This window comes from Daphnia carinata, chromosome 4, assembly GCF_022539665.2.
Source record: "Daphnia carinata strain CSIRO-1 chromosome 4, CSIRO_AGI_Dcar_HiC_V3, whole genome shotgun sequence".
NCBI lineage: Eukaryota > Metazoa > Arthropoda > Branchiopoda > Diplostraca > Daphniidae > Daphnia > Daphnia carinata.
The window spans coordinates 1,433,235-1,459,313 of record NC_081334.1 but is presented as its reverse complement, the minus strand read 5'-3'; the positions used below and the strand labels follow the sequence as shown (position 1 = coordinate 1,459,313).

At 42.3% G+C, this 26,079-nt stretch overlaps 2 protein-coding genes and 1 long non-coding RNA gene across 7 annotated transcripts in view; all 3 read left to right on the top strand.

Moving 5' to 3' along the window:
* The window catches only part of LOC130695291 (putative protein kinase C delta type homolog), a 40,391-nt gene extending 22,406 nt beyond the window's left edge, over window positions 1-17,985 (top strand). For 2 of the 5 annotated variants that reach the window (XM_059494920.1, XM_057518408.2), the window contains 13 exons: window positions 3,669-3,729; window positions 4,025-4,187; window positions 4,695-4,726; window positions 6,897-6,982; window positions 8,786-8,915; window positions 13,170-13,271; window positions 13,854-14,215; window positions 14,300-14,473; window positions 14,547-14,701; window positions 14,974-15,112; window positions 15,763-15,951; window positions 16,054-16,194; window positions 16,328-17,985. In XM_059494920.1, the coding sequence (XP_059350903.1) occupies window positions 3,669-3,729; window positions 4,025-4,187; window positions 4,695-4,726; window positions 6,897-6,982; window positions 8,786-8,915; window positions 13,170-13,271; window positions 13,854-14,215; window positions 14,300-14,473; window positions 14,547-14,701; window positions 14,974-15,112; window positions 15,763-15,951; window positions 16,054-16,194; window positions 16,328-16,474 (1,881 nt within the window). In that variant the 3' untranslated portion in view covers window positions 16,475-17,985. Of the gene's footprint in view, window positions 1-3,668; window positions 3,730-4,024; window positions 4,188-4,694; window positions 4,727-6,896; window positions 6,983-8,785; window positions 8,916-10,888; window positions 12,357-13,169; window positions 13,272-13,853; window positions 14,216-14,299; window positions 14,474-14,546; window positions 14,702-14,973; window positions 15,113-15,476; window positions 15,616-15,762; window positions 15,952-16,053; window positions 16,195-16,327 lie in introns of those variants that run through there. The other 3 variants (XM_059494921.1, XM_057518406.2, XM_057518405.2) reach the window with 3 other exon arrangements.
* A 361-nt stretch (window positions 17,986-18,346) lies between these two features.
* On the top strand, window positions 18,347-23,541 carry LOC130695332 (uncharacterized). Its single transcript, XM_059494924.1, has 12 exons — window positions 18,347-19,020; window positions 19,094-19,267; window positions 19,333-19,465; window positions 19,525-19,661; window positions 19,746-19,931; window positions 20,005-20,177; window positions 20,243-20,319; window positions 21,364-21,507; window positions 21,587-21,819; window positions 21,880-22,044; window positions 22,121-22,439; window positions 22,500-23,541. The coding sequence occupies exons 1-12, from the start codon at window positions 18,761-18,763 to the stop codon at window positions 22,749-22,751; spliced, it is 2,253 nt and encodes a 750-aa protein (XP_059350907.1). The 5' UTR covers window positions 18,347-18,760; the 3' UTR covers window positions 22,752-23,541.
* Window positions 23,542-23,978: 437 nt separating this feature from the next.
* LOC130695341 (uncharacterized) lies at window positions 23,979-24,845 on the top strand. The gene is made up of 3 exons (XR_009002352.2): window positions 23,979-24,117; window positions 24,300-24,432; window positions 24,486-24,845. It is a non-coding gene; the product is annotated as an uncharacterized LOC130695341 (long non-coding RNA).
* The last annotated feature ends 1,234 nt before the right edge of the window (window positions 24,846-26,079 follow it).

The window sequence follows — 26,079 nt, the reverse complement described above, 5'->3', positions numbered from 1 at the left end:
TTTTTTTTTTTTTTTTTTTAGACGTAATTGTTTAGTAGCTGGTCAAAATTGATTTTCTTTTTGTGGAAGACCAGCCAAATTGTAAGGGTCCATTGGGTTGTCTTTTAAATAGCGCAAACGGCTTGTCGATGTTACAAATCGTTTCCCCCACGAACAATCAACCGGATTTCACGTTTTTTTTTTTTTGTTTTCTTTTTGCCACAAAATATTAAAAGCTAGTCGGAGTTCGCTGTCGTTCCAGCCAAATTTATGTACTAAAAGAAAGGGAGAATATGTCTCATTATGATGTAGTAAAAATGCGTGCGATGCCTCTTCGTTTCCCATTTGGAAACGGTGAAAACTGGACAAAAGGGCCATGCCAATAGTCTAACCGATGACCCAAATTGATGAGACGGCTTTCGCTCTTTGGCTTTCATTCTCTTTCTTTTCTTTTCCTTTCTTTTCTTTTCTTTTTTTTTTTCTTATTGTCGTGCTATTTTCGATTTCTTTCTTTTCTTGGAGGGGGTGGCGTTGGAGGTCTGGTTTTAGTGAGTCGATTAGCGGATGCATTGAGTTGTACGTCCCACATAGTAGTAAGACCTAAATGTATACTCATCGTCAGTCTATCATCTGGATGCCTCCCCACGTTACGCACGCTGGTACACGTTGAGAAGACGGCCCGAAATTCGTTACAAAACATGGCAATTGGCAAGCGAATAGGAGGCAATCAAGCGCGGCGTGTGCGGATGCGGCCAATCGTCCGTATAATCCAGTACATGAAAAAGAAAAGTCCCTCGTGCTCGTGTTAGCTCATCTTTTTTTCTTTTTTTTTTCGCGATACTATCCCGTCATGGAATCTTCTCCGTTTTTTTTTTGTTTTTTTTTTCAGATGCAGTGGGGGGGAACGCCAACCTCTAAGGTCCAATCAACACGGCGAATTGGCCGTACAAAGTCGTTGTACGCCGTCTCCATTTTTAGACTTTTTTTATGACGTAGATCGGTGTAAGCTTTGCGTATCGCTCCTTTTCTTTCGTATCAACGCAGACAAGATAGACGTTTGAAGAGTCTACGGTTTAAAGTAAATGTATAAGACGAAAAAAGAGTGAAGGGGGGGGGGGGGTTGGAGTCTGTGGCCGTCAAAACGGCAAGGATAAACGTGATCGAGGGACCGATCTTGTGTGACGCCACGTCTATACGTGGCCATTCTATTGGACAGTGGAGTAACGCAATCGATGGAATCCCTAGCCTGCCGTAAGGCTTGTCTTTAGATTTGAGATGATTTCGTTTGTTACGTAAATGTCAGACATGAGCTAAAGGCAAAAAAAAAAAAAAAAAAAAAAAAAAGAGAAAAGGATCGGAAGAGGAAGAAAAAGAAATATTTAAAGAGCGGAAGGCATCAGTTCGTGTGTCATTATGGCAAGAAGGGCTTGGTCAGAAGCGAATCAAAGAGCCAAATCACGTGAATGGGATTGCATAAGCTCTGCCTACAAAAAAAAAAAAGATTAATGCGTAGATTAATGCTACGTTGCCATTTTTCGTATTGGCGGGTCATGCGCTGTTGTTCCCCTCGTTACACGTCGAAGAACCCACATTCGAGAAGCAATGAAACGAAATGGAAGCGCAATTTTTGCAACCGGGGATCGTTATAACTTTAGCGCGTCTCTACGCTTTCAATGCGTTTGATGTTGTTCCCACCTACGCCCTGAAAACGAAATAGCACATTGCAAGACATGTCATTCCTGGATATTAGTTGACCAAAGCGTTCTTGTGTAATTCCCCAACAAAACTTGGCATCAAAGTTTACTTGGACGGCCTGCTACTCAACAACCTTTCCAGGTACTCTATGATCCAAGGCTACGCAGTAGCCCAGCAGCAAGTAAACGGTGGTAGACCAAAGTCACGCTGGCGCCCAGTGAATGAACACGGCAACGTGCACGATAGTTTATCGTTGTTGCGACGTCACGTGCGCTCGTCCATGCAGCGCATTGTGGACGGGAACAAATAAATGTTTAATATACCGTCTATAGATTGACGTAGCGAAAGAATTGAATTAAATACAAGAACAAAACAAAATACAAGATGTTGAATCGTAGTGTTCTTCAACCGACATGGCAGTGCCCTTGTTTTGAGAAAGGAAACGCCGAGTTGTTTGGAGATGCTTTGCTGTGTGTTATCCCGACCGATTGGGTGCGTCTTGCCTAGACACGAATAAACTCTCGCTCTTTTTGTTATAAATAAGAGGGTGGCAATTCCTGAATTATGGATGGTCTGAGGCTAGAGCAGTAGAAACAGTCGACACACACGGCAGACACTCCAAGTGGCACCATCAGCTTTAATCAGCTTGTGTGCTCCCCCCCCCCCCCCACTAATAGCTGCAGAACCCCCAACTGTGTCAACATATATTTGGCTTTTCTATTTTTAGCGTTTTAGTGACGCGTTAAGAAGAAACTGGCTTTTTCCCCCTAGCCCTGCTTGTCTGTGTTTGTGTGTGTGTGTGTGTGTGTGTGTTTGTGTTTGTATTGATTTCTATATATTTTTCTGTTGCAACGGCGTATGAATCGGTTTGCGTATAGACGAAATGCTGGGAGAGAAAAAGAAAACTATAAGTAAAACAATGAAGAACCTGTGGCAAAACATCGCTTGCCCGCCTGACCCCCCCCCCCCCCCCTGTTGATGGCACCGTTTTTATACTAGGCTGGAAAAAAAAAAATGATCTTCATTTGCGAAATGGGATAACCGTAAGGACGAATGAAAAACTTTGTATTTTCATTAAATTGTGTTTTATGAGGGAGATGACGAAGGAAGGCTTTGCGTCTGTTGAGTGTAGGCCGATATACATGCGAGCGTGCGTGCGCACTGCGACTTTGAAAACGAGATGCAGAAGACAAGTTTTCGTGACGTGGCCGGAGGACTAAGAATCTACAACGAAAATCGAGTCAACGCAGATGTTGGAAAGCCGAACGTTTGTTGGCCACGTCCGGCCACGCCTACGACCGACGGCCCAGTTTATTTTTAAACTTTTTTTCCGTTCTTTATGGATGGTCGAATTCTTCGGAAAGAGAAACACATCATCGAGCCCACAGAGTCCGCATCCCATCTGCGCCCAACTCCTTTACCTACTGAATGTTGCGTACCGATGGCCAATCGAGTTGGCAAAAACGAAAAAAAAAAGAAGAAGAAGAAGAAGAAGAGGCTCGATGGTTGGGCCGCCAAAAATTGTGCGCAGCTGAGGCCACGCAGACATTTCCTTTCGGGCTTCCCTCCATTGATCTTCGCTGTCCATCGCACTTACAGGCGCGTTTGAAATGAAGTTTTGCGTAACATCCATCCATCCATCTGCTCTATGCCACGAAGTCAATTGCTAGTGCTACTTTTAGATATTTTTTTTTTTTTTTATAGCGTACTATTCTACGAAGTGGATGGGTTGGGGGGGGGGGAGGGAGGGAATGTGTCAGCCATTCGATGATCAATTGCGTAGATTCTCTGTTACGAAATGAACAGACGGGGACTTGAGCTATTATTCACCATTCATCGCTTAAAGTAAGGGTTCACGAACAGGGAGGAAAGAAAGGGCGTCAATGCGAAAATGTTATTGAATTGGGATTTGTATCCATTGTGGTGTTAATAATTTTTAATCGAAATAAATTTTTTTTTTTTTTTTTTTTCTCGTTTTTTTTTTATTTATGCAGTTGAAGCTTCGACCTACCGGCCGCCTCAATGTCCAGGTGCGACACTTCCGCGAAAGTGATGGTAAGCAGTTTGTTCCCACTCATAAATTATTCACGTGCCAAGCGAACAAACCGCATTACATCATCATCCTCGATATACAACTACCGTTTGCACGGATATTTAGGCCCCGGGCTGTGTTATAACACGGCTATGAATAACATGAAATTGAATGCCCTTGACACTTTGTGTGCGGGGATTTAAATCCCCTCCCTCCCCCCTCCTAAAATGCCATTTTATCAATTCCTTTTTTTTTTTAGATACGCGTCGTAGATTTGATTCCCGTAACTCTACTGCATTCATTTGTTCATTTATCCAGGTCCCGTGTTGGACGGTGATGACTTCAGCCTGGGCGGCGGCGGAATTACACGCCGTCGTGGAGCCATCAAACACCACAAAGTCCATGAGGTCAAGGGTCACAAATTTGTCGCGAAGTTCTTCCGTCAGCCGACCTTTTGTGCCTTTTGCCGGGATTTCCTATGGTACGTTTCTATATTTTTGTTTTTTTTTTGTTTTTTTTTTTTTTACACGCATACAAAACATCCCTTTCCAAAACTGTCCAAACGAAGCGATGCGGATTCACTTAGGCGCACAATTGCTGTTTTACAATTTTGCACTGTCCACCGCTTCCATCTTTTCACGTCGAAACACTCAGGCGTGTAAAGCGCGGATGAACGCTGCCATAGATGACGAATCGCTTGGATATATCGTTCAAGTATTGCGGTCGATTTTGAACGCCCATTGGCGACCGGTGCAGAAGCGATGCCAACATAAAAGCTCGTGTCCGAGCGTGAGGAATCGTTGGATTATTGGACGCCACGATGAATGACCGCTGTACTTTCGTCCCGCAACTCCCCCCCCCCCCCCCCCAACCCTTCCTCTCTCATTCTTCTTTATAAGCTTCTCTTTTTTATTATTATTATTATTATTATTATTATTATTATTGCATAACTCTTTCTTACAAATAAATTTTCTTTTCTTTATTGCAGGGGGTTCGGTAAGCAGGGCTACCAATGTCAAAGTGAGTAACATTTGCCTCTCTTTATTTCCATGAGCTTCTCGTGTGATCGTCTATTGTGTGAGCAGTCGGCCAACCTTTCGAGAACAGACCGTAACGTTTGAAAGCCTATTTCCGCACCAACGTTTCCGCAAAAGTTATTTCTCCCGAACCCATAGGGATTGCGAATAACCGTTAAAGTTGGGCTCGAGTTCTCTCGAGTAACACAAGTAGCGTAAATCAAGCCCAACTCTTTCGAATGCTAAGGAAGTTCTTAATCATTCAAAGTGTTATCGACATCGATCGGACGAAAACTTATTCCTCTCCTGACTCTGCTTTAAATGCCGAAACATTGTCTTCCAAAATGGATGACAACGTCCTCGATGTTCATAACAACCGTGTGGAGAGTCTGTTTCGAGACACGCAAATAAGAGAATAGGGAGGACACTTGGATTGTCAAAATGCGTCTGCGATGAGGTCGTCTGATATTGGATATGTCCCTGGCAAATGTCACAGCAAGCTGATCCGGACTTGGGTGGATGTTGCGTAGACAGGGAAAATCAATTACATCGTTAGCCGATATTTAAAGATGCGACCCATGTTTTGCTTTGCCATGTTGCCTCCCTTTATTTTCTTCTTTCGCTATTTCGATTGGTGCGAGCAAAAAGCCAAAATATTAGGACACATTTTTACGAATGATTTCACACGACTCGAATGCATGCATCAATGGCAAATGGGATCCTTCGATGATGCATGCGACACTCGAAACCTCTTGCGAAATATCAGATCTATTGGGAATCAAAACGTTTCTATCGTGAAATGGATAAAAAAAAAAAAAAAAATTGTATCACGAACATCTAGGGCTTTTTCATACATTCATGCATTTTTGTAAACGCTCACAAGTTGTATGGGTTTTATCAAGATCACTCATCGTGAAAGAATAAGGCCAAAGACGTTGAATAGGAAACCAACGACAACATCTAAATTCGTCCAGTGCAACAGTCCGCAATCTCAGGATTTGTTGCCATTTGCTCTTCAAATATCGGGATTTCGTGTGCGATCTTTCTGCAACTTGTCTTCGTCCAAACGAAAGCTCTGATCATTTCCGCGGTTCATTTCTATCAGCGCTCAAATCGATGCGGACTAATGAAGAAACGAATTTCTATAAGACGATGGCGTGACATCGATGGAGAGGGGGGAAGGGGGGTCTCGTCAGTTCGTTAGCGCGGATAACGATTGGGTAAGCTGTACGTTACTGGACAAAGTAGAAAGAGAAGAAGAACCTTTACTTGATTTGATTCGTTGATGTTTCGGTTGGTTAGATAACATCAAATCAAAGTTTAAAAATATATATATGTATGTTTAAGATGTAACCAACTGAAATCAAGAGTTTCATCGAATTTCATTCGATCGCATGGACCTTCAAACGAGAATCGTCTGATAGTTGAAAACAAAATCAACCCGCACCTGAACTTCAATCTTTTTTTTTTCTCGAATTTTGTATTGAAAAGCCTCGTTCTATCATGTCAGATGTTGTGCTCCATTATAATGTCTATTCGTGCGATGATGAATGCAAAGAACATCTGCGCGTCACAACGATGTGTACACACACTAAAGTAGCGCAACATCCAGCGGATAACAATTTGTTTGCATTGTGTAGAAGAAGTATTGCGTCCTTATGTCCCTCCCTCCCGAAAAAAAAAAAAGAAGCAATATCTTTAATCTCGAGTTGCTTTTTTTTTTTTTTTTTTTAATAACAGCATTCAACCAGCAAGAATTTCCAGCAATTTTTCCTCTTTTTTCTCTCTCATTTTTTTTTTTTTTTTGGGAACGCAAGTTGCGAAGAGAGCGTGTCTAATCCCCGCAGGGCATTAGGCGCGCCGTCTATTCGCTTCGGAACTGTCCGTACGCGTCGCCCGGCGTTTTCTCCCACATTTAGTCACGACGTCATCTTCTGTTCTCGATCGTTCCATTGGCCAAGGGATCTTGCATTTTGCCAAGGAGCTGATGTAAGCCCCAAAGTAGCCGTGTAGGATTTTCGCTTCCATTGAAGACAGCAGCGACATCTGCACACGAAGATTTTTTTTTTTTTTTTTATATAAACAATTCATGCTAGAAAAATTGCTAACTAAATTTTTATTGATTGATTTTATTTTTCTTTTATGTGTCCCCTTTCTTTTGTGGCGATGCACAGTTTGCCAATGTGCTGTGCACAAGAAGTGCCACGACAAGATACTTGGAAAATGCCCTGGCTCCGGCAAAGAATCCCAAAACACCATCGTAAGTTGTTTTATTATTATTTTTTTTTTTCCCTCTCTTTTTTTATGTAGGTGTATATATATATATATATTTTCTGGGTGATTTATAGACTGACGTGTCTCTTAATTCCACTCACTTTCCTCCCATACGTAGTGATATAGTGTACATCTCTTTCCTCTTGGGTCAATTTTTGAAATTGCTTTTTTTTTTGGTTATTCTTGTCCCGCTGCGAGAGATGCCATCCTATAGTTCGATATGTCCGTATAAATAATGCTAGACATCGGTGCGTAAATATTGAAATGTCGTCATCGTCGCTGATCGGTCGAATCATTTCGAATTCGAATCAAATGGGGAACATATCATTTTTTTTTTTTTTTTTGTGAATCAAATCTGAATATGTTGCGTTGCGATCGTATATCAAAATACCACTGAATAATTCTTGAAAGAAAGAAAAAATATATCAAAAATGTGCATTGAATGAGTAAAGAATTATGACGTAGATCCTCTCCATCCTTCCGCATTCCATGAACTGGAAAACAAAAAAAAAAAAAAAAAAGGAAAAATTCTTTTTTGAAAATTTTTGGAAATCATTGATTCAAACAATTTGTTTTGAAAAATATGCAAACCAAAACATAAAATTTTATTCGACTCTTTTTGGAATTCAATTTTTGATTTGAATTTTAAAAAACAAACTGATTCGGCCGGGATCGCGGACGTGAAAGGCAAGAGATGCGTCCGTTGCACGTGCCCTGCTTCCGAAATCGTTGATTACTCCATCCTCGCGCTGCTGAGCGAGTCGCGTAGCGTGACTAGATTACGTCACGAGTCCATCATCAATCTGTTGGCATTTGTCTCCAGTTCTCCCTCCCTTACTGACAATGAAAGGCTATGCAGGCAATCTACCTCAACTACATTTCTATGCTTTCTCTATCTTGTTGAGAATGTAGAACAGGGGGGGGGGGGGGGGACAGTTACACACACAGACGCCGTCTCCACATCGTTCTGTTTTTGTTTTTTTTTTTGGTTCCATTGTCAATTGCCGGCCACACTTTTCTCAAGTGAACCCGAAACAGGAGAATACAAAAGCAATCTTTTCTGTGCGGATGATGTCGCGCTCGTTCGTCTCCCACCAAAACTTCTATGAATAGCTTTCCACTTTGTCTATTTCTTGCGACCCATGCGCTCGTCCAACGGGTTGCCTCGTGCGCTCGACGGGCGTCGTGCCGTACGTCTTTTTCCTGCGTCCATCCTTCCAACTGTAACACTACGTTATCCATTGGGGTGGAAACAAGGAATTATCGTTATGGAAGCAGGGACAAGACAACAAAAAAAACAAACAAGACGTCCATAACTAAATCGGATTTTTGTTTTGTTTTTGTTTTTGCTATTCGTTGCCATGGCCAACGGAAAGAGACCCAATTCCAAAATGTACAGTGCGGGGGGTGGGATCTCTACTGTACACATAAATATATACGTAGACAGGGCGCCAATAAGCTCAACCTTTAGTTTACGTCGGATGTATATACAGAAGTTTAATGGTATCTCTTTCACTGTTGCCACGCTCCGTTTTAAAAATATACCATTGTATAACATCCTGGAGAAACGAGCGTAAAGGGCCTGGACAATGCTGAAATATAGATCCTGAAGAGTCACGACATGTGTGCTTTCAACTGACGTTAATTGTCTCATCTTTTTTTTTTGTTTTGTTTTATTTCTCCTCACTTTCTCTGCTCGTCGATGTGTCGTCTTGATCACGATCCCATACTTCACGTGGCGAATTCTTCCTGGACGATGTCGATATTGGATTTAAACGCGTTCGCGTAGTACCTGCGAGAGCGGTTCAAGATCGACGTGCCGCATCGTTTCCGCGTGCACAACTACATGTCGCCCACCTTTTGCGATCATTGCGGATCGCTACTCTACGGCCTATTCCGGCAAGGACTAAAATGTGAAGGTATGTCCATCATTTTTCTATCGCCCAGTTTTTCCTCTTTTTTTTTTTTTGTTTTGTTGTTGGGTTATCTACATCGTGATTGCGCAACTTCCTTGGTTCTAAACTTGTTTTTGTTTCTTTGCGATTTGATTTGATGACAAGATGGTTCTATCTAACAAGTTTGCGTTGTTGTTGCTTACGAGATTAAGAAAAGGGTGCAATGTTTCGGACTGAACGATATTTAGTAAGAGATAATTGGATCTGTACCGGCGGAATTCTACGAATTGTTTGAACAAGAGGCGCCTTCCGGACACTGGTCAATTGATATCAAGCTCGGGCAAATTCCGATATCGTGCTCTTATCGTGGAAGAAACATCAGGTGTTATTTTGTTAATTTCACGGAGAATAATTTTACCAGACCGGTCTCTAACGCCATCTAACGGTGGCGTGAGTAAGCAAACTACCAATCCCGCTCACGACGGCCGTGAAAAGCCGAGACCACGATTTTTTGGTGCCTGTCCACTAGATGGCAAGCTCATCGCGAAGAATATCGCAAGGAAAATGGATCCATCTTCATTTTGATTTAGTTGTTTAACTGCGTCTATAAGAGACCTATATCAAATGTCGATCATTCATCATATGTCGACCACCGGAGATCGAAAAAACAGTAAACAATGACGCCACGTTATGTGTGACTGCTGGCCTGACATCTGTTTGCACACGAACCAACGTCAACAGTCAACACCCTTAACCAAACAGACATGCTGCGTACACAGTCGAACAAAATCAGGTGTTATTTCTAAAAAAAGCTTCGGGTCACGCGTTCGCTTATCGTGCCAACAAAAGAACATGCCTATTTTCAATTAAAAAGAAAAAGAATTAAAAAGAAAACCATTGGCTCCATCTGGTTCTTCTACAGACACGAACGTGTATAAGAAGTTATAGGGGGTGGGGGGGGGGGGGGTGCGGTGTGCGGTGTGCGGTGCGTGTGTCAAGTGGAACGAGCCGCACCTGCACGGAGCAATTTAAACCGCTATGGTTTATGGACCTGTCGAATGTTGTACGACACGGGGCGTTTCACCTCTTTTGCTTCCAAGTGGCCAAACAAATTCAATTCTGCATTGTTGAAACGATGACAAGGTTCCCTTATTGGAAAAAGGCCTATTGGCATCACTCTACCCCCCCCCCCCCCCCCCCGAAGCAGCGCGCAATAAGTTCTCTTCGGCCACAGAAGTGGATGCCAAGTTGGCGCCCATCTTCTGCCGAACTTCCCAGCAACAATGCCGAACAGTTCCGAGTTATCCACAGTTTCGTGTTTCGTTCTAAAAATACGTTGGCGCAAGGCAACATTTTATTTTGTTCGCCGCCGTGTGTGTGCGAGAGACACGGCACGCCTTATCTCACACAGACGCTTCTCAAAAAGAAAACAAGAATGATCGCATCTCTTCGTGTGTGTGTGTTGTTCTTTTCTGTACTTTGAAATATCCCGCGTATCTGTCTTTGCGTCTCTTCTAACGCAAAAAAAAAAAAAATGGGTCTCTAACTGCAACTGGCCTGCCCGCGTTTTAAAATAACCACACACACACACACACACACACACACACACACACGCTACCACAAGTTTAGTTTGTAACGCCGGTACAAAAGAGTACTAGAACCGAAATCCGGCTTCGTCCCTTAACGAAGTTTGGAACGACTTGTCGCCCGTCGGGAGGGAAGGTCTTCGTACGGGTTGATGACGACGGGTAGCAAAGCGGAACTCACGAGAATCCACGTGACCAGCCAGAGCCAAAAACACTACCATACACCCAGTGTTGTATATACTTTGAGAAAGGAAAAAAGAAAAAAAGAAAAAAAAAACGGGCTTAATGCCACGGATATAGGCTGGGCTGTCCGACTGGTTTTGCCCAGTTCTTTTTTGGCGTCCGTCTAGTTGTAGTTCGTCATTCGATCCGAACTCACCGTCTGCAGCAGTGCCCCCCCGTGTTGTTAAAGCGATTGACGTTTGACAAGACAACGAGTTATCAAAGGAAGAGAAATGACAGTGCCGGCACGTAACAAGGCCAAATTCACGTGTACCGATGGTTGCTCTTAAAAAAGCGGCTATTTTAAATGAAGTAAACAAAAGTGTGAAAAGAAAAAGCTAAGCGAAACATTCCGAGCAATCGGATCCACGCTGTGAAACAATGGCCGGCCGTAGCTATGGCTATAATTTCGGCTCTTCTTCATCGCCGTATTCGTTCAGTTCGAATTACAACAGCGGGCCGTCTTACCATCTGACCTCTTCGTCTGGTTACGGATCTTCAGCCAGCCGGATCTTGTCCGGTTTCGGAAGCAGTTCGGCCGTTTCGTCTAGTTTCTCGTCATCGTTCGATCTTCCCCGACCGAAATCGTTTGGAATTAAACCGGCGTTGCATTACCACTCTCCTTGTCGCATCATCAAGTCGAGTTACATGCCCTCCATTTCGGAAGGCTACACTTTCAATTCACGACCAACACCGCCACCATCATCCCCGTACCGTCCTCTCCCGTCATCGACGTTTTCCTCGACGTTGATCGGGTCAGGTGGCACTGGAAACCGAGCTGCAAGTGACGCTAGTTACCGTCGAATGAACGTGCGTAACACGGCCAACATAGACGTGGTGAATCGTCCGCCATCGCGACAGGACAAACAGCCGCGTCAGACATTGAATAATAACTGTAGTAGCAGTAATCGATCAGAACCGTACGAGGCCTCGCGTCCGCCAGCCTACAGTACCCCGATCCAACGTGATTTTACGGTGGGCACGTTAAAGCGCGGCCGGAAGGTCATCCGCCTTCAAACGAATCGTCTGCCCAGTCCTGAAACGATCGCCGCAGAGAAGCCAGAAGAGAAGAAAGTCGAGCGAGTTTGCGATGAGATAACGAGCCTTGATATTTGCGAAGACAAGGAAGACAAGAGTCCAAAATGCAAAACAGCCATGCGAACGTACGGTGGGGCAGAACGCACAGCGTTGCCGGTAGCTCCGGCTGTGACGGCATCTCCTCCGGCGGAGGCGATGCCGTCACAGAAGGTGGCGTTGACCCCTGGTGAAAAAATGAAGAAGAAATATATGCTCTTATCAAGAAAAGGTCCTCAAAAGACGATCGAGCCGGCCATCCATCACAACCGATTGGCGGAACCTACTCCGCCCGTGACGGCAGTAGCTGATGTTTGCACCGTCAGTCCGGTTTCTTTGCCCAAGCAAACGTCACCCGAGCCGCCAATTCGTAGGCCTCCGCCAACCAATGAAATCGCAGTCTCATCTCCTGTAGCGATTCCAGCTGTACGCGCCGTCAAAGCTTCAGCTCCTTTACCGGTGAAGCTCGTGAGTCCCAGCAAAGATTCGGGATTGGGCTCATCACCGGTGGTCCTCATACCGCCAGTTTATAATCCGCACTATCGCGATCCGAAAATCAAATTTCTTCCACGTCCGCAACAAAGTATGATTTAATTTTTTTATTACGAGGTTCATTGCCTTTTGTATTCAAATGTCGGATGATTCATATTCCTTCGGGAAACAATTTCTCGGTCATTGCCAACTCACGCTGTGACTCATTTGCGTCTGTTGGCGGTTTTTACGGACGTCGTTTATCAGCCGTAACGGGTCAGTTTGGCAGGTGACGCCATGTCGAGTTAGAACAGGATTCATAACGAGACGTGTGTTTTCGTCGCAAATCAGTTCGCCGAAGGATCGGCCCCCAAGGGCCGTGTCGACCTCTCGGCCCAAATGGCGTTCAGCTTTTCGACGCATATCGATAAACGAACTTGTTAAACCAGCGCTGTCCGAATATCGGGCTATTTTTAAGTCGAGAGAAACGGCCTGTTAACGTACGCGCGTTACACACGTCGCAAAACTACAACTGCGCACTCTTGCATCGTCAAAGTGTATTTACTTTTCGCTGAAAGTTTTCGCGATTTTCTCTGCTCAGAAAAATCCTTCCGAGCTTTTGCTTTGTTGTTGTTGCAGTAGACAGCGTCTTTTCTCACGTGTTCCTGGATCCAATCCAAAATTGTAGTACGAAGGATTTTGACGGTCACGTCGGCCATGTCTATGACATTGGGAAAATCTGGAATCGTCTATGTTTGTTGTACACTTTACAAATAATCAATTCACTAAACTATTGTTTCTTTTTTTTTTTGTTTTGTTTTGTTTCATTTCTGAACGCTGTGCCATTCTGCCGGCCGCCTGTTTCGACAACCGTTGATGATGCATTTATGTCTGACTGGTGCTACTTCGATTGCTCACTAATCAGTCTGCAATGTCAACTGCCACAAGAAATGCGAGCGGCATATGCCAAACCTGTGCGGCGTCAACCAGAAACTCTTGGCCGAGGCTCTTTCTTCAGTCAAACGAGGTGTGTATTGTAACGTTTCTATTCGTACCATCTTCCTCTTGCCCTCAGTGTACCAGTTCCGCAGGAGCTTACACACCTATTTCACAGATGCAGCTATACCATCGAAACCCTTAAAAAGAATCGTGATCAATAATTCCTTTAATCTTGTAGACACCATCATCATTCATCGTCCATCATTCCCGTCCTCCCGTCCTTTCCTCTTATCTATTTATGTTTGTTGAACTTCCCGACGTTTTTCCCGATCCGATTCACTGAGTCGACGTTTTGCCCTGATGTGTGAGCCAAATGCTTCAAATCAAAGACGAATCGAACTGTTCGTTGCCAAACAGGCTGCAGCCTTAAGGCGATGCTGCGTGTCTGCATTGTTGGCATATTTAAATGTACATGTCATGTCAAATATGTAAATGGTACTTGACTCGTTCACATTCCAATTGGCCAACGTCACGAAACCAAAAATATGACCCCCCATACGTAGCACAATTTTGCGTATTCATAAGCATAGCCCTGCGTGGGACTTCGGGATTCGTTGCGGCCGATAACTGTCATAATTATTCAAATTTTATTGGTGCATTAACAATTTAGGTAGCAGTAATAAGTCGCCACCGACATCGGTCAAGTCGGAGTCATCGTCGAAAACGAAGAAGTCGACCAAGAACTCGCAATCGACAATCCGCTCCAGTGAGGACACGACGTCCGGTGGCTCAACATCTTCAGCCGACGAGGACGACTCGACAGATTCGGACAGCGACGGACGTACGGGAAAACGGCCTGGCGTAACAGGGGTTGGAGGTAGCGGCAGTAGTAATGCGACAACCAGCAGCACGTCCTTGTCTTCGGTTCCAGCTCGTTGCGAACCGCCCATCAAGACCAAACCGAAATTCCGCAAGTACGGATACGACGATTTCCAGCTGGTCAAAGTCCTAGGCAAGGGAAGCTTTGGCAAGGTAAAATACAATCATCTTTTTCTTCTTTTTTTTTTTCTTTCTTCGTGTTCCATTACCAGTTTGATGCGTGAACTATTTCCGTAGGTGATGCTGGCCGAACTGAAAGGTACCGGCTCTTACTTTGCCATTAAATGCCTGAAAAAAGATGTAGTGCTGGAAGACGACGATGTCGAGTGCACCATGATCGAGCGCAAAGTCCTGGCGCTCGGCACCAAACATCCCTATCTCTGCCACCTGTTCTGCACTTTCCAAACAGAGGTAAATGGCGTGAATTGAGAGTCAAACAAGATCAGCTATTTAAATGAACGCGTTTTTGTTTGGTTTCGGGCAGTCCCACCTGTTCTTTGTGATGGAGTATTTGAACGGGGGCGACTTGATGTTCCACATTCAGCAGAGCGGCCGATTCGAACAGGACAGAGCCCGGTTTTACGCGGCCGAAATCGTTTCCGGACTCAAATTCCTACACAAGAAAGGCATCGTCTACCGGTACGTTTTTAGTGGTTAAGATTTTAAGCCATAAATGAAAGGGTATCGTTTTCAAAACGATCGACAGTGACGTAAAAAATACTCTTCCAATAATTGATAGCAAAAACTTAGGGATCCAAAAATTCATATCACTTAGATCGTAACGAGAGAAAGGTGCTTAAGGGTTTAGTGATTAGTAATTTAAGTATAGTACAATTGGCGAAGGTGCACTAATTTTGGTGTTGATTGCCTCCACGACAACTCAATTGAACGAAACAAAAACTGGACAAAAGAGACCTGAAACTGGACAACATCCTTTTGGACTACGAGGGTCACGTCCGCATCGCCGATTTCGGCATGTGTAAACTGCAAATCTACCTGGATCGGACGGCAGACACTTTTTGCGGCACGCCCGACTACATGGCTCCCGAAGTACGAAGAAATGACGCTGCTAAAAGATATCCGATTTTTGCCTGCGTCCGATTCGTGAACCACGATCCTAACCATTTGACCATTCATAGCGTAGCATTGACGTAATATGCGTCACCTGGTCCTTACTGCGCGGGGCATAGAGACAGCGATCTAACCTCTAACGTAACGTGTTTAGACTGACCCGCTTAACTGCACGACTAACGTTTATTTAGAGAACAAGAAGAGTGTGATTTGATTAGATGTTATCGGACCAACCACATGGTGTGGTATTGACAGCTAACAAAACCTAACCACTCGATTACACTTTGTACTCTTGTTTTGCATGTGTGCCCATCGAATTCCGCGTCCCGTCTTTGTCGTGTAGAGATTTGAAGCTTGACAACGTTATGCTGGACGCGATCGGTCATGTACGCTTGGCTGATATGGGCATGTGCCGCACGGACTTGAACCCCCAGAATCCCGCGTCGACCTTTTGCGGAACACCAGATTACATCGCACCTGAGGTCAGACCGCCAATCGAATTGCATGCCATTTTTGTTTTAATTAACAGTGACTCCTGACACGTGCTAATTTCAGTCGTATTCATTCGTCTTTTTTTTTTATTCATTTTGATCTTTTCTTATTATTGCGCAAATGGAAATCGGGTGCAGATCATTAAAGGTCTCAAGTACAACCAATGCGTTGATTGGTGGTCGTTCGGCGTCCTCCTGTACGAGATGGTGGTTGGACAATCGCCGTTTAATGGCTGCGATGAAGACGAACTCTTCTGGTGTATCTGTAACGAGCAGGCTTACTATCCTCGTTTCCTAGCCAAAGAAACTAAAGCCGTCCTTGTCCTGGTATTCACGAATTTTTTTTTCATCTAAAGTTATTCAAAAGCATTTGATTAACACATTTTCCTGTACATTTTTATTACTTGAAATAACGAAAAAAAAAAACAGCTCCTAGAAAAGGATCCTCAGAAACGATTGGGCACGTCGGGTTGCACAGCCGGTGACATTGTCGACCAGCCTTTTTTCAAGACCATCAACTGGGACAAACTGGACCGTAAAGAGATTGAACCGCCTTTCAAACCTAGAGTGGTACGCGTTAATTTTCATTTTATGCATTGCTGACGTGGTACAATTTAATGTTATTTAACTCTAAAGAGAAAAACAAACAAACAAAACAATGTAATTGACGTTCTCCAAATTGATCTTGTTCTGTTTTGTTTAGCGGCACATCTTGGACGTCCAGTACTTTGACTCGGCTTTCACCATCGAGAAACCCCAGCTGACGCCAGTCGACAAGGACATCTTGGCATCTATGGACCAAACCCAGTTTCGGGGCTTTTCCTACACCAACCCAAACACCACTGACTGAAAAAAAAAGAAAAAGCACGCCGGAAAATGGGGAAAAAACTATCATTGCTACGTACAAAGTTACGCAAAACATCCATTTCAACGCATTTAGATACACGGGGACGTGAATTTTATTGAATTGGACAGCCCGTTCAGCCCTTTAAGAAGATTTTGGACTTTCCCTTTCGTACGTTAGTCCTGCTATCCAGTTAAGAAATTGCACAAGTAAAAATGAAAAAAAAAACCAAAAAACCAAAAATTTAATCATAATGATAAACAAAAAATACAAACAAAAAAAAAAACAACAACATAGAAACCAAACCAAACAAATTAAAAAATCATCTGGTTTGCCTTAATGATCAGTGCTGACCTTTGTTGTTTTCCAGCTGTTTGGAAATTTGAGTCCATCGGTACAGTTTCGGAGGACTTTTTGTTTTCAATCTGTATACTATTACAGTCCGCATTTGTTATTGTATTGTAGTCAACCTTCGGAATGACCGAATCCTCCCATACCCTACCCGCACACCAATTTTGGTGCTGCTCCCAGAGCTCGTTATATTCAACGTGAACTCTTTGATGTACAGATTTCCTTCGCCCAGCAAATCCTTTGTACTATTGTTTTATTTGCCAATTTGTTTGCTGTTTTTGGACTTAGGACCTGTAAGAAGATGACATCGAACTTTATCGATGCCTAGGTGCTTGCAGACACTTTTTTTCGCTATTATTACGTAAAAATTGTACAATAAGCCACATCACACACAATTTAAAGTGCTTGCTTGCCTAGAAATTTTAATTTTTTTTTTTCAATTCTTATTTTAAAAATAAATTGGATATTCATTTTTTTTTTTAAATACCGAAAAGAAATGAAATAAACACACCATATTCGGACACGAACTGAATCCTGCGAGAGCGTTTGACGTCTCATGTGCATTTTTTAAATACTAAAGTAATTATTACTTACATATACATGTATAAAGACGCTCACGCAATATACAATATAAAGATACATATGCTAAAACTGACGAACCGGTTTAATAGAGACGATTGGAATTGATACCACTGTTATCACGTCCGCGGTTTTGAATTGCGTTCTACCTCGCACCGTTGCGGGATGTTGTGCAATGTCATTGCGTATCTGAGCAATTCGAACATTAATTTGTCGATATTTTCCTTTCTATACTTGTGTATGTTCCCCTTGGGGTCCTAGCTTCAGGAGTATTATTCTTATTTTTCTACATGAACGATGTTCGATACCGAGCAGAAGTTATCGATTTTTTTTTGTTTTGCTATTTTGCCAAGTTTTCCTTTTGTTCTTAATCGATTTTTTTTTTATTGTTTGGGTATCATTTCATAAATGCAATGTTATGCACATCATGTTGCAAATGCAAATGTTTGTAACTATTGCGGAGCCCTCTACCCGACTCCAAAAAGTAACTGTTCTTTCATTTGCTATTTCATTTGTCTGCCTTTCCGTCTCTTTTTCTCTCTACATCGTTAATCAGTGTATATTGAATACACCGCTCTTGTATACAATGCTGTGTAAGTGTGTGGCTGCCATACCTAGTTCGATCCATTGTAAACCATTTCGGTTTTTCAAAAATGAAGAAATGCAATAGCAGGAAGTCAAATCCGATACATCTCATTAAAACAAAGAATTATGTTTCCTTTCAAATATATCAACCTATACGTTTCGGGAACCAAATTGATGCTACGGTTGCTGATGTCTTATTTACCAACGCATTTAAAGTTCATGATTAATAATGTTGCGATGAGCTAGCATGCGCGGCTCCAGTTCAACGGCAGCCCAGACCGCCAAACCGCCATCAGAAAGTGCATGAAAAGATGCAATAGTTTTACGAGACGAGCCTCTGCTGCATGCCGGTTAAGGCCAGTGCTAGCCGGCAACAGCGCATCGTCAAGCTAGAGACTTTTTTGGTAGTTTCTATCGGTGAATTCGGACGAAACTAAATAAAACTAATATTTACGCCAACGCCTGGATAGTTTTGCTGTATACTAATACCATTCTTTGGGTTAACAGTAACAGATTTAACAAGAGTTTACTAGCATTGCTATGTATAATGTCATTACTGTTGAACACTGTTAATTCTGAATTGAAAACATTCGTGGCGGTGCCTACGGACGCCTTATTTACACTGCTTTTAGGCGTTGTATAGCAGTGTATCACCGGCAGAGAAATTTTCTGTTACCTCCAGTCATGGAACTGCCAATCAAGAATCAACATATTGTGAACTCCAAATGAATTGCATTTCCAGCGGCAGACAGTCATTGGTGACAGAACACAAAGAAAATGGATGACCCATTCAACTTGGAAGATGATGGCCTCATGCCTTTCATCCACCGGATAAGTTCAGAGCAAATCATCTACAAATCCAAGAAAAATCAGTGTAAATTTATTGGGAAGTATGTGATGGGAGATTTGTTGGGAGAAGGTAGCTATGGCAAGGTTAAAGAAGTCCTCGACACAGAGACACTTAGTAGAAAGGCTGTCAAAATTTTGAAAAGGAGGAAATTAAGGAGGATTCCTAACGGAGAGCAGAATGTTGAAAGGTATGGATAAAATCTTATTAGCTCATGTGATACCACTTACTTACTTTTCGAATGGTTACCTGATACATTTCAGGGAAATAAAACTACTGCAGCAGTTGAATCACAAAAATGTGATTCGTTTGTATGAAGTCATGCACAATGAAGAAAAGCAGAAAATGTATCTCATTTTAGAGTACTGTGTATCTGGATTACAAGAACTTATTGACAGCACTCCCTTAAAGAAGTTTCCAATATGGCAGGCCCATGGGTAAAACTTTTAAACTCAAATAATGAAGCAAGCATATTGTTTTTATACAATGAATTTTTTAACAGATACTTCTGCCAGCTGATAGATGGATTGGAATATTTGCACAGCCAGGGAATCATCCACAAAGACATTAAACCAAGTAACCTATTGCTCACTACAGATGGTTTGCTGAAAATATCTGACCTTGGAGTGGCAGAGGTAAAAATTCTAAGTTTGATGACATTATTAAGATAAATATTGACAGCTCAAAATCTCAGGCTTTAGATATGTTTGCATTGGATGACTTATGCCAAACTAGCCAAGGATCACCAGCTTTTCAACCTCCAGAAATCGCCAATGGATTGGATTCATTTCCGGGATTTAAAGTTGATGTATGGAGTAGTGGTGTCACTTTGTAAGGCTTTCGGCAATCTAACTTTAGAGTTTTTAGTTTGCCAACACCATTGTTTGACTATTCACATTGAATATCCTTTGTAAGGTTCAACATTTCGACTGGTAAATATCCTTTTGAAGGAGACAATATTTTCAAGCTATTTGAGAAAATCGGCGAAGGTGTATTCGAAATTCCTGAGGAGGTCGATGAGCTATTGAGCGACCTTCTCAGAGGAATGCTTCACAAAGATCCTTATCTACGTTTTTCTCTACCACAAGTCCAGCACCATGGGTAGGCAACTGTAGCAAAACAAATGTTTATACTTGATTAATTTCTAAACTGTTGTGTGTCGTTATTTCATCAGATGGTTTATCAAGCGGCATCCGCGAAACGAGCCGTCTGTCCGTATTCCGCCTTTGCGTGGCGATGAAAGTCGAAATATGACCGTGTTAAAATATTTGGAATCGCATCATGGTAACAACTCAGAGGAGGATGATTGCAGTGATTCTCATTACTTTACGGAACATGACTTGACAGGTAACCATCGTAGCTCTTGTCTGCCTTGAGTATTTAATTAATAATCGGTTTTATTTAAATTTTAGCTCAAAGACTTCAGCAAGAACTCCAGCAGCACATGCAACAGCAAAACAGCCGGAGCGCTCCTCCTAGTCCCGGAACAGTAGCTGCAGCAGTTGGAGCCCCGTCGACCGAAACGCGGAGGTCGCGGCGGAGGGATCGTTGGAGAGGGACTTTTAGAATTAGGAAATTGTCCGCGTGCAAACAGTCTTAACAAGTAAAAGCAAAAGAAGAAAAAATTACCAGGTCTTGCCTTTTTTTTAGTTTTAGCTGATGAAATGTTTTGCCTTCTCCATATTTGCCGTAAATGAGAAATAATTGTAGGTGAAAGAAAATCGATGTTTGTCGTTACTAAAAATATCTGATTTGCCGTAAATGGTCGTTATCTTGTCATCCAGTAATTTTGCCATCTGGCGCCATCTAAATGAACATTAATTAAAGAGTGTGATTTTGTCGTGTGTATTTATGTTCTTTTCGTGCTTAGAAATTACAATTGTCGAAACTCAGTGGATAACGTGTTGCCAAAACTGGAAAATGGCGCATCAATGTAGTGTAGTGTTGATTGTTCATGACTATGTAAAAATAAATATATACCACCATGAATGCCAATTCAAATCTTCAAAAGTTCAATTGTAACTGACTATCTGCATCTACAAGCCATAGCCAGAGTCATAGATTTGAATAAATATATGAAATCAAATCTATGGCTCCCCTAGCCATTAGCTCCATTTAGCCACTCACCGAAAAGTTTGAGCAGGTTATCTTACAACAAATCGCAACGCCGCATTCATGATTATGGGTTTTTGTAGTCTGTATTCTGTAGACGACAAGACGTAAACTTAGCAATTCTCTCCGGAAAACGCCTGTTATATTTGTGACTATAGCTATATGAGGAGAAATTGCGTCTACTTGATGCAAAAATGGTATGTGTCTCATTCTTTATAAAGCAAGAAATGTCATAGTCCCACAAAATGTCCCAACATTAGCACTATTTGCCAATGCCATGTAATTTTAATCAGAAAAGCATGATACATATTGTAGGAAATGTTTACACTTCAGCCATTTATTTTGTTATCATTGTAGTAGACAATCACAGTTTATATATAGAAAAAATGATCCATCTTTAATATACACTATATATTTTCAGAGCTTCTTTGGATTTGGACAAAGTGCAGAGATAGATATCATCCTAGATGGAGCTGCAACAAGAAGGACTACTGAAGTTAAAACAGAAGATGGGAAAAAAGAAAGGCTGTTCTTATTTTTTGATGGAGAAAGCCTATCTGGAAAGGTAAAGTTTGATAATATTTACAATGTATTGTCAAATATAATATTATGTTGTGTATAAATCCCTACATACTAATTTGCAGGTAAATATAACACTCAAGCGACCAGGCTATAAATTGGAGCACCAGGGGATCAAAATTGAATTTCTTGGTCAAATCGAACTCTACTATGATAGAGGGAATCAGCATGAATTTACTTCATTGGTGAAAGAATTAGCTCGCCCAGGTGAACTCCATCACAACACTAGTTACGATTTTGATTTCAACCAAGTGGAGAAACCATATGAGGTCTACACTGGCACAAATGTCAAGCTAAGGTAAAGGATATAATTACTTGATAACTTTAGCACAAGCTCTAATAATGTCATTTTCAACAGATATTTCCTTAGAGTGACTGTAGTTAGAAGATTAACAGATTTAGTCAAAGAAGTAGATTTGGCGGTGCACACGCTTAGTTCTTATCCAGAAATGAACAGTAGCATAAAAATGGAAGTCGGCATCGAAGATTCGTTACACATTGAATTTGAATACAACAAGTCCAAGTATGAAATCAAAAGCCGATAATTTCTTATACGTCAACTGAACCATATTGACATACCGCATATTTCTGTATGACAGGTACCATTTGAAAGATGTAATAGTTGGGAAAATTTACTTCCTCCTCGTGAGAATCAAAATTCGTCATATGGAAATTGCCATCATTCGAAGGGAGACGACAGGTTCTGGACCAAACGTCTTCAATGAAAATGAAACTATTGCAAAATATGAGATAATGGATGGCTCACCTGTTCGAGGCGAGAGCATACCTATCAGAGTATTTCTTGCTGGTTACGATCTAACGCCAACCATGCGTGACATAAATAAAAAGTTCTCTGTTCGTTATTACCTGAATCTCGTTCTGGTTGACGAAGAGGAACGCCGTTATTTCAAGCAACAGGTAATACATTTTCTCCCCCTTTTCGCACAACTTATCATTACGAATGTTAATCTGATTTAGGAAATCACCTTGTGGCGAAAAGGAGATCGGATACGTAAATCCCTACAAATGGCACCGGTACCAGTGACAACACCGACAAGCAATGGGGAAAGTGATCAGGTCCAAGCGTTTGAGAAGATTCCAACGCCCGTCAGCGAAGAAGCGTCCTTGGAAGATTCTCCAACAGAAGAACCTGCTCCAAATGCGGCGCCTTCCGAAGATATTTCCAGGGTAGAATGTTATGCAGAAGGTGTTCCCACAGAGGATGCGTGAATAATTGGTATGTCAAATGGCGTTTCACTCCCTTAAATATTTACCACGTTTGTACGGCATCCCCTTTCTCTATCCTCTGCCGCCTATTTGAGCGGCTTTATACTGCAAATACTGAAAGAACTATGATGACCGTCGGAAAGCTAAAAGATCGTTTGTATGTTAACTCATTGCAAGAGATCTATGCTGGTGTTTTCTTTTTTCTCTTGGCATTCCATATTGTTATTATTTTTTATTATTATTATTATTATTTTCAAAGAGCTAAAAGGAAAATTGTCTGAGTCAAAGCGTGAATCCGCTGGTGTCTTCTTTGCTGGAAAATATGGGGGGAAAGCGAGAACAACAATAGTTTACATTTCCGTCGTGAAGAATCATCAGGAAAATACCCTGAAACGGCTGAGAAAGTTATCGCGCATTTTTTTACGAGCGTAGTCTATTCAAAACCTTTGTTCCCCATCGCCTATTCTTGTATAATACTGCATTTTCTTGTGTTTCCCTGATGGCCGGAATTTTATCAAATGTCAGAAAAGGCAAGTAAAAAATCCGATTACGGTCTCAATCTGTTCTGTATAAGTGCGCATACTTTTATCGATCGGGATAGCCATTTTGTTTTTCTTATTCATTCTTCTCTTCTTCCTATTTTAGTTTGAGTAGTAAGTTCTTTTGTCACACTTCAACTGATTTTTTCAATTCTCAGTTTCTGTTTGTCCTTAACGCATTCTCCGTAATTGAAGTTATGTAGAGATGTATGCGATATGGCAAAGGGAAATATATATAGAGCTGTGAATCCTAACGGGATCGTTTAATTTTGAATTTGTGAAAAACTTAAACTCGTTGCAAACTAGCAAAGATGGTTGTCTCCACTCTAAGAGCTGAAAACAGTTGCATCTCAAATTTTGTTTAGATGCAAATCAGCTGTAGTTTTCAGAACACCAACATCATCCACAGGAACTACCTTGTTTCTAATTGACGGTTTAAGCGAATATTTGAATTGGGGTTTAAGAACTCTTCCATAGAAACCAAAGGGCTGCATCAAAACTGAGCGCTGATTTCGATAAGATTATTTGTTTTCTATGGCAATCCGTTTTACCCAAAATAAAAATAAAAAATGTTTTTTTTTTCTGTTTTACACGTCAAATAATTCTGTGATGCATATTTTTCAAGACATCTAGTGGACCAGTGGCTAACTCCGATTCGTTTTCATAGCCACCACGTCAGCTATTCTGCCAAAATTTCTATCAGCTGTTTCATTTCGCGTGGCGTCGGATTTAGGATGGAAGCATGAAATAAACGTGTTCCTTCTCGAAATTTTACCGTCGATTTCGCCGTGCCTAGACCTGGATTTTGTGGGTTGAATCTGTGCTAAAAGGTAAGAGTAATTTTTTGACGGTATTATGGCAGCTATTCATTCGTAAACTATTGTGTAACACATTATAAATTATTCAAAAGAGAAGCATTGCTTAACTTAGCCAGCACGTTTTTGATCTCCATTAGTCAAATACACCGCTTCGGTGCATGGCTTGATTTAACCCAGTTTTTCATCTCTGTTAGGCAACTACACATTTAATACCAAAGGTGCTACTTGCAGAAGGCAGTTCTTAAAAATCTGTTCTCTTCTCTGGATCCTAGTCTGTGCAACCTGGATCTCTTAGATCCAAAATTTCTCAGATCCAGATTCCATAAGGTACTCGTAGGCTATCTTACAATTTATGGTTTAGTTTTTAACTGTACTTCTAGATTTTTGGGAGATACCTGGTGTGACGTGGTGGCAGCAGAGTCATTCGCCAGAAAGGAATGCTGTTGATGTTCTATTATCAGTGTAAATGAAAAATTTCCAGTATCATTGTTGCATTGTTGGATTACTTATTCGTTCAAGAAACGGAGAAAGATTCAAGATGAATTTGGTCATTTCTTTTTTCCTAAGTGGCTAGTCAAGTGTCACATTGTGCTGGTCACTGAAAACTTGGGTTTACATACCTTCTTTGCCAATTGTGTTTTGAGATTCATAGTTTTTTTTGTAGTTGACAGTAAATTTGAACAAAGAAAGAAAATTTGTAGCAAGTTTTGTTTGCTATGGCTAGACTTCAAGTCAAACAAGTTGATAGAAAAAAATAAGCTAAGTTTATCTTTTGACTTTTAATAAGTCAACTACCATAAAAATGGAAATACACAAAACAAATATATAAATTTTAAATTGTTTTTATTGTCCCACCTCCACCCTTCAATTCCACCACTATTTTACATTACATATATACATACAAATACATACAAATACATACAAATACATACAAATACATACATAAGTACATACATAAGTACATACATAAGTACATATATACACTTAGCTAAATTAACCTGTTGGCTGCCACGCCATGCAACTTGTACGTTGCTTAAGCTACGGTCGCTACATGTCGGGTCCGAAGGATCCCCGACCAAGGTGGGGCTTGTCCGAAGACAAGCCCGGGCTGGCACAGTGATAGAGTCCATTCCGGGAATGCACACCCCTGGATTATCTATCACTGCGCCGACAAAGAGAAGTCCCTGCTGGTGCATTGCCTACGGGCGCCTAATGGCACAAAGCCATTAGGCGCAATGGCGACTGTTCCCCCCATGGCCATGAGGAGAACAGCGCCCAAGTCCCTACAACTACCAAAAAAAAATAGGAGCAAACGGCGTGGCAGCCAACTGGTTAACTTATACACTAGAATGCAAAACAAAACAAAACAATACCAAGGCGAATCCCGTAGATGGCGATGAGGTGACGGCGATGGAGGCGGCAATGGAGACGGCGATGAAGACGGCGATGGAGACGGCGATGGAGACGGCGATGAAGACGGCGATGGAGACGGCGATGAAGACGGCGATGGAGACGGCGATGAAGACGGCGATGGAGACGGCGATGAAGACGGCGATGGAGACGGCGATGGAGACGGCGATGGAGACGGCGATGGAGACGGCGATGGAGACGGCGATGGAGACGGCGATGAAGACGGCGATGGAGACGGCGATGGAGACGGCGATGAAGACGGCGATGGAGACGGCGATGAAGACGGCGATGGAGACGGCGATGGAGACGGCGATGAAGACGGCGATGGAGACGGCGATGGAGACGGCGATGAAGACGGCGATGGAGACGGCGATGGAGACGGCGATGGAGACGGCGATGAAGACGGCGATGGAGACGGCGATGGAGACGGCGATGAAGACGGCGATGGAGACGGCGATGGAGACGGCGATGAAGACGGCGATGGAGACGGCGATGGCGAAGACAGTGATGGCGATGGCGAAGACGGCGATGGCGATGAGGCGACTATCAGGATTTTCTTTTTAT